The sequence below is a fragment of the Lepidochelys kempii genome, chromosome 2, assembly GCF_965140285.1.
Source record: "Lepidochelys kempii isolate rLepKem1 chromosome 2, rLepKem1.hap1, whole genome shotgun sequence".
Classification (NCBI taxonomy): Eukaryota; Metazoa; Chordata; order Testudines; family Cheloniidae; genus Lepidochelys; species Lepidochelys kempii.
In genome coordinates, this window is record NC_136381.1 from 19,221 (window position 1) to 34,234 (window position 15,014).

General features: G+C 46.1%; 1 protein-coding gene across 2 annotated transcripts in view; it reads right to left on the bottom strand.

The window, feature by feature from the left end:
- Positions 1-1,840: 1,840 nt before the first annotated feature.
- LOC140906213 (uncharacterized) overlaps positions 1,841-15,014 on the bottom strand; it is a 39,303-nt gene continuing 26,129 nt past the window's right edge. For both annotated transcript variants that reach the window (XM_073329711.2, XM_073329709.2), the window contains one exon: positions 1,841-6,990. In XM_073329711.2, coding sequence (XP_073185812.1) covers positions 5,618-6,982 — 1,365 coding nt within the window. In that variant the 5' untranslated portion in view covers positions 6,983-6,990 and the 3' untranslated portion in view covers positions 1,841-5,617. The remainder of the gene's footprint in view (positions 6,991-15,014) is intronic.

The following is a 15,014-nucleotide window of genomic DNA, read 5'->3' on the forward strand; positions in this document are numbered from 1 at the left end:
TGGACTCTGGCGGCTAAGCCACACTACCCCGCTTGCAAGGGGGATTGTATAGACTCTGGCCATTAGGTTGCACTGCTCCAACATGGGGATTTATATGGACCCTGCCCATTGGGTTACGCTGCCCTGACACTTGGGACGATTAACCTGGACTTTGGCTGCTAGGCTGCACTACCCCGACCAAGGGCCGATTGTGTGGAAGGAGGCCATTAGGTGGCAACCGGATGCCCACAGAGAGACAGGTGTGTGAACTTGGGAGTGGCGACGTTCCTACACCCCACCCCTGCCACAAAGAGGCAGTGCAGTGCCAGGCCTGCCACAAACAGGAAATACCACTGGGACCACTGCCAAAAAACAGTCAAAGGAAATAGGTTCCAGAGTGGTAGCCATGTTAGTCTGTATTAGCAAAAACAATGAGGAATCCTTGTGGCTGTTTAGAGACTAACAAATTTATCTGGGCATAAGCTTTCATGGGCTAAAACCCACTTCATCAGACACATGGAGTGGAACATACAGTAGGGAGGTATAAATACACAGCATATGAAAAGATGGGAGTTGCCTTACCAAGTTGTGGGGTCAGTGCTAACGAGCCAATTCAATTTAAGTTGGAAGTAGACAATTCTCAACAGTTGACAAGGAGTGGAAATCAGTTTTGTAGTGTTAATGAGGCCAGTGTAAACAAGGTGGCCCACTACAAACACATGACAAGAAAGTGTGAGTATTTAGCAAGGGGAAATTAGTTTTTGTAAAAACAATGAGGAGTACTTGTGGCACCTGAGAGCCTAACAAATTGATTTAGTTTTTATAGTGACCCATCCACTTCCAGTCTTTATTCAGGCCTAATTTGATGGTGTCCAGTTTGCAAATTAATTCCAGTTCTGCAGTTTTCCATTGGAGTCTGTTTTTGAAGTTTTTGTTGTTGAAGAATTGCCACTTTTAAGTTTGTTATTGAGTGACCAGGGAGATTGAAGTGTTCTACTGTTTTTTGAATAGGAGGACTTGTGGCACCTTAGAGACTAACAAATTTATTTGAGCATAAGCTCACCAGCAACCACACACCACACAATAGAACCACTAACCCAGGAACCTATCCTTGCAACAAAGCCCGTTGCCAACTGTGTCCACATATCTATTCAGGGGACACAGCCTAATCACATCAGCCACACTATCAGAGGCTCGTTCACCTGCACATCTACGAATGTAATATATGACATCATGTGCCAGCAATGCCCCTCTGCCACGTACATTGGGCAAACTGGATAGTCTCCATGTAAAAGAATAAATGGACACAAATCAGACGTCAAGAATTATAACATTCAAAAACCAGTCGGAGAACACTTCAATCTCTTTGGTTGCTCGATTACAGACCTAAAAGTGGCAATTCTTCAACAAAAAAACTTCAAAAACAGACTCCAGTGAGAGACTGCTGAATTGGAATTAATTTGCAAACTGGATACAATTAACTTAGGCTTGAATAAAGACTGGGAGTGGATGTGTCATTACACAAAGTAAAACTATTTCCCCATGTTTATTGCCCTCCTCCCCCCCCCCACTGTTCCTCAGATGTTCTTGTCAACTGCTGGAAATGGCCCAACTTGATTATCACTACAAAAGGTTCCCCCCACATTCTCCTGCTGGTAATAGCTCACCTTACCTGATCACTCTCGTTACAGTGTGTATGGTAACACCCATTGTTTCATGTTCTCTGTGTATATAAATCTCCCCACTGCATTTTCCGCTGAATGCATCCGATGAAGTGAGCTGAAGCTCACGAAAGCTTATGCTCAAATAAATTTGTTAGTCTCTAAGGTGCCACAAGTTCTCCTTTTCTTTTTGCAGATACAGACTAACATGGCTGCTACTCTGAAACCTGTTTTTTGAATGTTATAATTCCTGATGTCAGATTTGTGTCCATTTATTCTTTTGCGTAGAGACTGTCCCATTTGGCCAATGTACATGGCAGAGGAGCATTGCTGGCACATGATGGCATATATCACATTAGTAGATGTGCAGGTGAATGAGCCCCTGATGGCATGGCTGATGTGGTCACATCCTATGATGGTGTCCCTTGAATAGATATGCAGACATAGTTGGCACTGGGGTTTGTTGCAGGGTTTCATTCCTGGGTTAGTGTTTTTGTTGTGTGGTATGTAGTTGCTGATGGGTATTTGCTTCAGGTTGGGGGGCTGCCTGTAAGCGAGGACTGGCTTGTCTCCCAAGGTCTGTGAGAGTGAGGGATCAACCTTCAGGATAGGTTGTAGATCCTTGATGATGCGCAGGAGAGGTTTTAGTTGGGGGCTATAGGTGATGGCTAGTGGCATTCTGTTACTTTCTTTGTTGGGCCTGTCTTGTAGTAGATGACTTCTGGGTACCCTTCTAGCTCTATCAATCTGTTTCTCCACTTCACCAGGTGGGTATTGTAGACAATGGATCGTGCGATGTGGCCTGGATGAAAGCTGGAGGCATGTAGGTAAGTATAGTGGTCAGTAGGCTTCCGGTATACGGTGGTGTTTGTGACCATCGCTTATTAGCACTGTCCTGTCTAGGAAGTGGATCTCTTGTGTGGACTGGTCCAGGCTGAGGTTGATGGTGGGGTGGAAATTGTTGAAATCTGGGTGGAATTCCACCTCGTGAAGTGAAGAAACAGATTGTCAGAGGCCTGAATAAAGACTGGGAGTGGATGGGTCATTACAAAAATGAAATAAATTTGTTAGTCTCTAAGGTGCCACAAGTATGCCTCGTTGTTTTTACAAAAACTAATTTCCCCATGCTAAATACTCACAGCTTCTTGTCAACTGTTTGAAATGGGCCATCTTGTTTCCATAGGCCTCATTAACATTACAACACTGATTTCCACTTCTTCTTGTCAACTGTTGAGAACTGCATACTTCCAACTTAAATTGAATTGGCTCGTTAGCACTGACCCCCGACTTGGTAAGCCAACTCCCATCTTTTCATGTACTGTGTGTATATATATATTCTGCCTATTGTATTTTCCACTCCATGCATCTGATGAAGTGGGTTTTAGCCCATGAAAGCTTATGCCCAAATAAATTTGCCAGTCTCAAAAGTGCCACAAGGACTCCTCATTGTTTTGTTTTTTTTCCAAAGGAAATAAGGTTTCCTGTGCTCCAAGGTAGTCTGTTAGACAAAGTCACACACACATAGCTTTCTGCTCTCTTTTGCTCTCTAACTCTAATTTGCCTCAGGTGAACCTCCTAGGTGTCTAGAAACACCTAGAATTCCTGAAAATTCCTGCCACACACTCCTTGAGTTTCCTGGCTGGCTCACCAGCCTGTTGCCTGATTTTTAGGAGCTTAACATTATTGTTTATATAATATGGTTATAGGCTCACCAATTACTCTGATCAGAAGATAATAATGTTCTTGTCCCAGAATCAGGGTACACAGGTTTGAGAAGGACACTCACACAGAGAAGAAAATATAACCTTAAAGACTTTTATTGAGATGAAATGGAATAATAATAAAATAGATAATAATCAATTAGAATTACAAAGGAAATAATATTCTTCTAGTGGCACATCTGGTATTATATATTTTAAAGCTTTTTAGATAACCTGGTGGTAAGAGACAAAGGACCAGCCTTACCTCTGGCATGCCAAAAGAGTCTGATTTCCAGGTTCCCCAGTTCTCGAGTGGGAGGTGAAGAGCTTAGGAGAAGCTAGAGCACTAAAAGCTATAGAAAGACATCATAATCTAATAGAGTTTGACCCAACTAATTTAAGAATTAAGAACTATAGAGAACTATAAGACTAAGACTATAGAAGCTATAAGGCTAACTTAACATGGTAGGTTGCCCCTCTTATAGAGCCTGAGCACCAGGTGCCCTCCTTCCATGTCCAAACTTAATTTCCTTACCCACAAAAATCAAAGTACATTTACCCTATAGGCTGGCATGTTCGTGTGAATTAATGACATATTCATACCTATTAATGACACTTAGCTCATTCTTATCTCTTATTTCTGGCCTAACAAGTTATTTCCATGTTCTCTGTGGTGTACCTGTTAAGTTTATAGAGGACATGAACTTAGGTAGCCCTCTATCTTAATGTTTCCTCACTTATCTATGCTAAAGATCACAAACATATATATATATATATATACACACACAAACACACTTTATGCATTAGCTTATTATCATTTATATAGGCTAAAGGTCCCAAATATATGTATGCAAATTTGCCTTAACTCAACATACAGGATGTTGCCTCTAGGTTTCTTGCATTACAGCCAAGAATATGCTAGCTAGGCCTATGGCTTACAAAATGATCACACTATGTTTGAGATCCATTCAAATTCCCCTTCCAGATCTTTGACACTTTCATCTCAGACCCTAAATTACTATGTTTTAGGATGAAAGAAAAAAACTGATTCCCAAGCAGAAGGCTGAGAACACTGAATCATATGACACATTGAGAAGTGGAGGTATAGAATGTGGAGAAGATAAATTCTACATGGCACAGAGGAAATACTGCTGGGGTAATTCAGAAGGTGGGAATCCCTCTGACTCACTACTTCAGGTGCCACAGAGGTTGAAAAAACACTTTTTTCCCTATCCCCAATCCTGGTCCTTTCTCTTTGTTATATTTAAATATATTTAAAATGAGAAAAATGGTACAATAACAACTGCTATTGAACACAACCCAGTGTAACTTGATGACTAACAATCGCTTTGCAGTGGGAGGAAAAGGATAAATGTAATTCTCCAAATTTGTTTAGGCTAGGAAAAGCAATGGAGGTTATGTCAGGGCTAAATTACCATGGCCACTATAAATGGGCTATTTTCTTTACTGAAAAAATAGTTGCTTTTACAACAGGATAGCTACCTCAAGGTAGCTAACTCCATGGAAAATACTAGTGGAGTCAAGGCCCAGGTAGATTTAACCTCCATGTACCTAGTTGAGGTCACTCTTGGTCCCCCTACCTGGGGCTGAAGGACATTCCTGTTGGAGGGACATACACTTCTATGACATAGGACAAAGCATTTGATGAAAAGGACTGGGATTCACCCCAAGGAAGGGTGAGCTGCAAAAGGGAAAAGCAGACTACTCAGCTGAGGGAGCTGAGAGGCCATGGTGACACAAATGCTGCCTTAAAGCTCACTACGTGGGAATTAGCAAAAGGAAAACAAAATATTTTCTCAGCCCTAGACAAAATTTTTATGGTGTTTATCTCCCTTGCAACTTTTCTGATGATAAATAAGGGCGGACCTCTGCTGGAAGAATTTCCCACACTCGGAGCATTCATAGGGTCTCTCCCCTGTGTGGATCCTCTGATGTGTAATAATTTGTGAGCTCTGAGTGAAGGTTTTCCCACACTCACAGCATTCACAGGTAAGGTTAAGATTCTGTCACAGGTATTTTTAGTAAAAGTCAGGAACAGGTCATGGGCAATAAACAAAAATTTATGGAAGCCACAACCTGTCCCTTTTACTAAAAAACCCAGGGGGTGGGGGGAGAACAGTGCAGCTGCTCCAGCCCGCTGTTCCAGAAGGCTGGCTGGCTGATGAGCTGTTTAGTGGGGGCCCCGCGGCTGACAGCTGCTCCAGCCCTACCCCGGAGGTCCTGGAAAGTCATGGAATCCATGACCAAATCTTATCCTTATTCATAGGGTTTCTCCCCTGTGTGGATCCTCTGATGCCTAATAAGGTTTGAGCTCCGATTGAAGGTTTTTCCACATTCACAGCATTTATAGGGTTTCTCCTCTGTGTGAATGCTCTGATGCCTGATGAGGTGTGAGCTCCGAGTGAAGGTTTTCCCACATTCACAGCATGCATAGGGTCTCTCTCCTGTGTGGCTCCTCTGATGTCTAATAAGGGTTGAGCGCCTACTGAACTTTTTCCCACAATAAACACATGTGTTATTTCTCTCTCCTGTGTGGCCCCTCTGATGTGTAACAAGGTTTGAGCTAACAGCAAAGGTTTTCCCGCACTCAAAACATTTATAGGGTTTCTCCCCTGTGTGGATCCTCTGATGTATAATAAGGTATGAGCTCCAAGCAAAGGTTTTCCCGCACTCAAGACATTTATAGGGTTTCTCCCCTGTGTGGATCCTCTGATGTGTAATAAGGTATGAGCTTGAAGAAAAGTCTTTCCCACACTCGCAGCATTCATAGGGTTTCTCTGATGTGTGGATCCTCTGATGTGTAATAAGGAGTGAGCTTGTAGTGAAGGTTTTCCCACATTCACAGCATTTATAGGGCCTCTCTCCTGTGTGAATCCTCTGATGTCTAATAAGATTTGAGCTATCAATGAAGGTTTTCTTGCACTCACAGCATTCATAGGGTTTCTTCCCAGTGTGGATCCTCTGATGCGTAATAAGGGTTGAGCGTCTACTGAACTTTTTCCCACAATCAACGCATGTGTAATTTCTCTCTCCTGTATGAATCCTCTTATGTATAATAAGGTGTGAGCTATCATTGAAGGTTTTTCCGCACTCACAGCATTCATAGGGTTTCTCCCCTGTGTGGATCCTCTGATGTGTAATAAGGCTTGATCTCCAAGCAAAGCTTTTCCCACACTCACAGCAGGTATAGGGTCTCTCACCTGTGTGGATCCTCTGATGTCTAATAAGGTTTGCACTATCAGTGAAGGTTTTCCTGCACTCACAGCATTCATAGGGTTTCTTCCCTGTGTGGGTCTTCTGATGTGTAATAAGCTGTAAGCGCCTACTGAACTTTTCCCCACAATCAACACATGTGTTCTTTCTCTCTCCCTTGGGGATTCCCTGCTGGGCCATGCTTTCCTTGAGGCCTTTGAGAGTTCCCTGATAATTAACAGATTTACCAACCTTCTGCGCTGGTTGGTTTCCCTGCCACTTCTCTGGCCTGTGCTGACTCTCACAGGTTTTTCCCTGCTCACATCTCCTGGACACACTCCCTTTGCATCTTTGCAATAACACCCCATGTGATTCCACTTGCTTGTGAACTTCCTGATGAGGATTCTGCTCCATGGTCTCACTCACCATCCCATCATCTGCTGGGACAGAGAAAGAAAAACCTTGGAAACAGGAACAGTAAAGGAGAGAACAAACCAAAAGAACAGGTGGAGATGGGAAAAAAATCAGGGACTGAATTTCCCCAAACTCTTCCCCAAGGGGGAGAGAGGAGGGGGTTAATTCTGCATCTAGTTCCCATCCAAACATACAGGGAGATGGGAGTTTGGGGAGGGAGTTACTGCCAGGAGTTAGTCAGGATGGGTTGGAGGCTCTGAGCAATATCAACCCTAAGGATATGACACCTGCTGGGGACAATCCTGAACTCAAAGAGTTCACAAGGTCTTTGTTGGGAATCCCAGCTGTTTCTTCAGCCAGAGTTGGTTTAATGATCCTTCACCTATGAAGCTTCCTCTCAGGAACTCTCTTTCCTCTGAGCCCTGGAGATCTGGGGCCCATGGCTCTTATCATAGAATATCAGGGTTGGAAGGGACCTCAGGAGGTCATCTAGTCCAACCCCCTGCTTAAAGCAGGACCAATCCCCAACTCAAAGCAGGACCAATCCCCAATCTTCCCCTTGTTCCAGCTGGGAGATTACATGAGGTTTGGAAACAGGAAACACTGCTCAGGAGAAAGAAGACAAATGAGATCAGGTGGACTCATGGGACACTCATCACACACACAAAAAGTTCTGTTATTTTAACCACAGCCCATTTTAAAGCAGTAAACTCCTGGGGCCAGCTCCCCAGGTGTTCAAAGGTGCAGGACACTCTTCTTATGAAGGATTTAACTGTGTCATGTCTACAAGGAACATTGTCCCCACCCCTTACCACTGCCCCCAGCCCTCCTGGCCCACATGAGCTCTTTGCCCCAAATCTTCCTCTCCCCAGCTCTCTAACACCCTCCCTTTCACTATCAAGACCCCCCCATTATCATCATTTTATTATTTCAATTACTGTAGCATCTGGTAGTGATAGTCAGGGACCAGGATCCCATTCAGCTGGATGTTTTACAAACACAGAACAAAAAACTGTCTCTGCCCCAAAGATCTGACAATCTAAGAATAAGACAAGAGTCAGATACAGATAGAAATTGGTGTGACACAGATGGCAATTTCCTGTAATATCCTGGACCACCCTTACTGAATTAAGTCAAACTTTATTGAATTAAATTTCAGTATCCTAGGTGTTCACTGTATTAAAAATATGAGTGTGTATGTATTACTGTGGGATGGTCTGTAACATCTCCAGGGAGAAGAACTGGACAATATAAACCCTAGGAAGTGTTATCAGCTTCAAAGGACTCTTTGAAACAATGTGCTAGACAAAATTAAGTGGGATTTCTAAGAAAAACTTGGGGGGGGGTGAGAGGCAAATTCTCATCTCCACAGGAAACCTATGGAAGCTGTACCTGGAGGAGAAACCATTGCCTGATGATCACCTGTTACATGAAGATAAGTTCAGAGGCCCAAACTGGATAAAAGGATGACTCACAGATGCATGGGCATTCTTGTTTTGAGTTAACAACTGTTAGCTTGTGACCAATGAAAAAAGCTCCCGGTGGGGTGTGACAACGACAGAATAGCTAACTTGGGTATGACCCATTACAATGTAACAAAAGGCACTGAAATTTAATCAAGGCTATCTACTTGTAATCAAGACAATCTTGGAGTCATTGTGGATAGTTCTCTGAAAACATCCACTCAATGTGCAGCGGCAGTCAAAAAAGCTAACAGAATGTTGGGAATCACCTCTATGTAAATTCATGGTATGCCGACATCTTGAATACTGTGTGCAGATGTGGTGACCACATCTCAAAAAACATATACTGGAATTGGATAAGGTATAGAAAAGGACAACAAAAATGATTAGGGGTATGGAACAGCTTCCGTATGAGGAGAGATTAAAAAGACTGGGACTTTTAAGCTTGAAAAAGAGACGACTAAGGGGGGATATGATAAAGATCTATAACATCATAGAATCATAGAATATCAGGGTTGGAAGGGACCTCTGGAGGTCATCTAGTCCAACCCCCTGCTCAAAGCAGGACCAATCCCCAATTAAATCATCCCAGCCAAGGCTTTGTCAAGCCTGACCTTAAAAATATCATAACTGGTGTGGAGAAAATGGAGTAAGTAACACTTCCATATTCTTCTCATAACACAAGAATTAGGGGTCACCAAATGAAATGAATAGGCAGCAGATTTAAAACAAAAGGAAGTATTTCTTTACACAATGCACAGTCAACCTGTGGAACTCTTTGCCAGAGAACGTTGTGAAGGCCAAGACTATAACTGGGTTAAAAAAAGAAAAGATGGTTACTCACCTTTGTAACTGTTGTTCTTCAAGATGTGTTGCTCATATTCATTCCAATTAGGTGTGCGCCCGCCATGTGCATGGCCGTTGGAGAATTTCTACCCTAGCAACACCCAGTGGGTTGGCTGTGGAGCCCCCAGAGTGGCACCGTCATGGTGCTAGATATATACCCCAACCGACCCAGCACCCCCTCAGTTCCTTCTTGCTGGCTACTCTGACAGAGGGGAAGGATGGCAGGTTTGTAATGGATATAAGCAACACATCTCGAAGAACAACAGTTACAAAGGTGAGTTACTGTCTTTTCTTCTTCGAGTACTTGCTCATATCGATTCCAATTAGGTGACTCCCAAGCCTTACCTAGGCGGTGGGGTCAGAGTGAAGTACCGTAGATTGTAGGACTGCTCTACCAAATGCCACATCATCTCTGGCTTGCCGGATGATGGCACAGCGAGAGGCAAAAGTATATACTGAAGACCGAGTAGAAGCTCTACAGATCTCCTGGATTGGAACCTGGGCCAGGAAAGCCGCCAAGGAGGCCTGAGCCCTTGTAGAGCGAGTGGTGAGGGGCAGGGTCAGAGGGACCGTCGAATCGTGGAAGTCAACGAATGGCTATGCAGGTGGTGTCGGAGAGAAGGCTTTGGATTCTTTGACCATGGGATGGTGTTCCATGAAGGAGGAGTGCTGGGCAGAGACGGTCTATCTTTGCCAGCATCTTTGCCAGCAGGCTGGCTAACCTAGTGAGGAGGGCTTTAAACTAGGTTCACCGGGGGAAGGAGACCAAAGCCCTGAGGTAAGTGGGAAAGCGGGATACCGGGAGGAAGCACAGGCAGGAATGTCTGTGAGGGGAGTGCTCCTGCCTCATACTGGGAATGAGGGGCGATCAACAGGTTATCTCAAGTGCTTATATACGAATGCACAAAGCCTTGGAAACAAGCAGGGAGAACTGGAGGTCCTGGTGATGTCAAGGAACTATCACGTGATTGGAATAACAGAGACTTGGTGGGATAACTCACATGACTGGAGTACTGTCATGGATGGTTATAAACTGTTCAGGAAGGACAGGCAGGGCAGAAAAGGTGGGGGAGTAGCACTCTATGTAAGGGAGCAGTATGACTGCTCAGAGCTCCGGTACGAAACTGTAGAAAAACCTGAGTGTCTCTGGATTAAGTTTAGAAGTGTGTGCAACAAGAGTGATGTAGTGGTGGGAGTCTGCTATAGACCACCGGACCAGGGGGATGAGGTAGATGAGGCTTTCTTCCGGCAGCTCACGGAAGCTACTAGATCGCATGCCCTGATTCTCATGGGTGACTTTAATTTTCCTGATATCTGCTGGGAGAGCAATACAGAAGTGCATAGACAATCCAGGAAGTTTTTGGAAAGCGTAGGGGACAATTTCCTGGCGCAAGTGCTAGAGGAGCCAACTAGGGGGGCGCTTTTCTTGACCTGCTGCTCACAAACCAGGTAGAATTAGTGGGGGAAGCAAAAGTGGATGGGAATCTGGGAGGCAGTGACCATGAGTTGGTTGAGTTCAGGATCCTGACGCAGGGAAGAAAGGTAAGCAGCAGGATACGGACCCTGGACTTCAGGAAAGCAGGCTTCGACTCCCTCAGGGAACGGATGGCCAGGATTCCCTGGGGGACTAACATGAAGGGGAAAGGAGTCCAGGAGAGCTGGCTGTATTTCAAGGAATCCCTGTTGAGGTTACAGGGACAAACCATCCCAATGAGTCGAAAGAATAGTAAATATGGCAGGCGACCAGCTTGGCTTAATGGTGAAATCCTAGCGGATCTTAAACATAAAAAAGAAGCTTACAAGAAGTGGAAGGTTGGACAGATGACCAGGGAAGAGTATAAAAATATTGCTCGGGCATGTAGGAATGATATCAGGAGGGCCAAATCGCACCTGGAGCTGCAGCTAGCAAGAGATGTCAAGAGTAACAAGAAGGGTTTCTTCAGGTATGTTGGCAACAAGAAGAAAGCCAAGGAAAGTGTGGGCCCCTTACTGAATGAGGGAGGCAACCTAGTGACAGAGGATGTGGAAAAAGCTAATGTACTCAATGCTTTTTTTGCCACTGTCTTCACTAACAAGGTCAGCTCCCAGACTGCTGCACTGGGCATCACAAAATGGGGAAGAGATGGCCAGCCCTCTGTGGAGATAGAGGTGGTTAGGGACTATTTAGAAAAGCTGGACGTGTACAAGTCCATGGGGCCGGACGAGTTGCATCCGAGAGTGCTGAAGGAATTGGCGGCTGTGATTGCAGAGCCATTGGCCATTATCTTTGAAAACTCGTGGCGAACGGGGGAAGTCCCGGATGACTGGAAAAAGGCTAATATAGTGCCAATCTTTAAAAAAGGGAAGAAGGAGGATCCTGGGAACTACAGGCCAGTCAGCCTCACCTCAGTCCCTGGAAAAATCATGGAGCAGGTCCTCAAAGAATCAATCCTGAAGCACTTGCATGAGAGGAAAGTGATCAGGAACAGCCAGCATGGATTCACCAAGGGAAGGTCATGCCTGACTAATCTAATCGCCTTTTATGATGAGATTACTGGTTCTGTGGATGAAGGGAAAGCAGTGGATGTATTGTTTCTTGACTTTAGCAAAGCTTTTGACACGGTCTCCCACAGTATTCTTGTCAGCAAGTTAAGGAAGTATGGGCTGGATGAATGCACTATAAGGTGGGTAGAAAGCTGGCTAGATTGTCGGGCTCAACGGGTAGTGATCAATGGCTCCATGTCTAGTTGGCAGCCGATGTCAAGTGGAGTGCCCCAGGGGTCGGTCCTGGGGCTGGTTTTGTTCAATATCTTCATAAATGATCTGGAGGATGGTGTAGATTGCACTCTCAGCAAATTTGCGGATGATACTAAACTGGGAGGAGTGGTAGATACGCTGGAGGGGAGGGATAGGATACAGAAGGACCTAGACAAATTGGAGGATTAGGCCAAAAGAAATATGATGAGGTTCAATAAGGATAAGTGCAGAGTCCTGCACTTAGGACGGAAGAATCCAATGCACTGCTACAGACTAGGGGCCGAATGGCTAGGCAGCAGTTCTGTGGAAAAGGACCTAGGGGTGACAGTGGACGAGAAGCTGGATATGAGTCAGCAATGTGCCCTTGTTGCCAAGAAGGCCAATGGCATTTTGGGATGTATAAGTAGGGTTATAGCCAGCAGATCGAGGGACGTGATCGTTCCCCTCTATTCGACATTGGTGAGGCCTCATCTGGAGTACTGTGTCCAGTTTTGGGCCCCACACTTCAAGAAGGATGTGGATAAATTGGAGAGAGTCATTATGATTAGGGGTCTGGAACACATGAGTTATGAGGAGAGGCTGAGGGAGCTGGGATTGTTTAGTCTGCAGAAGAGAAGAATGAGGGGGGATTTGATAGCTGCTTTCAACTACCTGAAAGGGGGTTCCAAAGAGGATGGCTCTAGACTGTTCTCAATGGTAGCAGATGACAGAACGAGGAGTAATGGTCTCAAGTTGCAGTGGGGGAGGTTTAAATTGGATATTAGGAAAAACTTTTTCACTAAGAGGGTGGTGAAACACTGGAATGCGTTACCTAGGGAGGTGGTAGAATCTCCTTCCTTAGAAGTTTTTAAGGTCAGGCTTGACAAAGCCCTGGCTGGGATGATTTAACTGGGAATTGGTCCTGCTTCGAGCAGGGGGTTGGATTAGATGACCTTCTGGGGTCCCTTCCAACCCTGATATTCTATGATTCCATGATTCTATGAATACTGGCCAGATCATAGCAAGCACAGATACAGGAAGTGATCCACGAGATCCGCTGGGAGGAGACTGTGAGGCCCTTCATCCAGTCCACCACCGCGACGAAGAGCTGGGTCATTTTCCTGAACGGCTTCATATGCTCGATGTAGAAGGCAAGGGCCCTACGAACATCAAGGGAGTGTAGCCGTTGTTCCTGATGAGTAGCATGCGGTTTTGGATTAAAAAAAAGGAGAAAAATGTCCTAGTTGATATGAAAGGTCGATACCACCTTGAGAAGAAAGGCCGGGTGAGGTCGTAGCTGCACCTTGTCCTTATGGAAGATCGTGTATGGTGGTTCCAAGGTAAGAGCTTTGAGCTTGGATACACGCCTCGCCGATGTGATAGTGACAAGGAAAGCCATTTTCCAAGAGAGGTATAGGAAGAAACAGGTGGCCAATGGCTCAAACAGGGCCCCCATAAGCCCGGAGAGGACCAGGTTAAGGTCCCATGTGGGGACTGGCTGCCATACCTGTGGGTAGAGATGGTCCAGGCCCTTAAGGAACCTAAGGACCATGGGGTTGGCAAAGACAGATCAGCCATTCGCTCCCGGTGAAAAGCCGAAATGGCTGCCATGTGGACCCTGATGGATGACATCACCAGGCCCTGCTGTTTCAGGCTCAGGAGATAGTCCAAAATGAGAGGCATGGATGCTTGGAGGGGGGGTGGGGGTGCCACGGTGAGAGCACCAGCATGAGAATCGCTTCCATTTAACCATATATGTGGCCCAAGTGGAAGGTTTCCTGCTACCCAACAAAACCTGCTGCACCAAATGAGAACAGAGGAGCTCTGAGTGGCTCAGCCATGCAGCATCCATGCCGTGAGGTGGAGGGATCGTAGGTCTGGGTGACAGAGGCAGCCGTGATCCTGAGTGATCAAGTCCAGAAAAAGAGGCAGCGGAACCGGGGCGTCCACCGAGATCTCCAATAGTGTGGTATACCAATATTGCCTGGGCCACGCTGGGGCAACCAGAATCAGCCGGGTTCTGTCCCTGCGCACCTTGAGCAGGACCTTGTGTACAAGGGGAAATGGCGGGAAGGAGAAAAACAATCGGCTTGTCCATGGGAGTAGGAAGGCATCTGTGAGAGAGCCCGGGGAGCGGCCTTGGAGGGAGCAAAACGCTAGGCACTTCTGATTGCTGCGTGAGGCAAACAGGTTGAGCTGGGGAAACCCCCACTTTAGGAAGATGGAGTGGATGACATTGGGATGGAGTGACCACTCGTGGGATTGGAAGGACCTGCTGAGGTGGTCCACCAATGTGTTCTGGACCCCTGAGAGAAAAGATGCTACCAGGTGAGTGGAGTGTGCTATGCAGAACTCCCACAGCCGAATGGCCTCCTGACAGAGGGGGGAGGAATGGGCCCCCCCTTGCTTGTTGATGTAGAACATGGCTGCGGTGTTGTCTGTGAGGACTGCCACACAACTTCCATGCAACCGCTCCCGAAAGGCTTGACACGCAAGATGCACTGCCATCAGCTCCCGTATGTTGATATGGAGAGAAAGCGCTTGGATGGGGCCCACAGACCCTGCGTCTGGATGTCCCCGAGATGTGCGCCCCATCCCAGAGCTGATGCGTCCATGACGAGGGACAAGGAGGGCTGAGGGATGTGGAAGGGGACTCCTTTGCATACTGCACTGGGGTCTAGCCACCAGTGGAGAGAGGCGAGGACCTTTTCCGGGACTGTGACCACCAGGTTCAGGCTGTCGTGACCTGGGCAATAGACTGATGCCAGTCAGGCTTGAAGCGGGCAGGGCCGTAATCTGGCATGCCTGGTCACGTATGTGCAGGAAGCCATGTGCCCTAGAAGACTAAAGCATGTTCTTGCCGTTGAGGTTGGGAAGCTTTGAAGGCTCCGGATGAGGCCCGACAAAGCTTAGAAATGAGCGTCCGGCAGGACTCGGGCCTGCATGGAATCTAAGACCGCCCCAATGAATTCTATTCTCTGGGTTGGCTCTAGAGCTGACTTTGCCACATTGAGGAGGAGGCC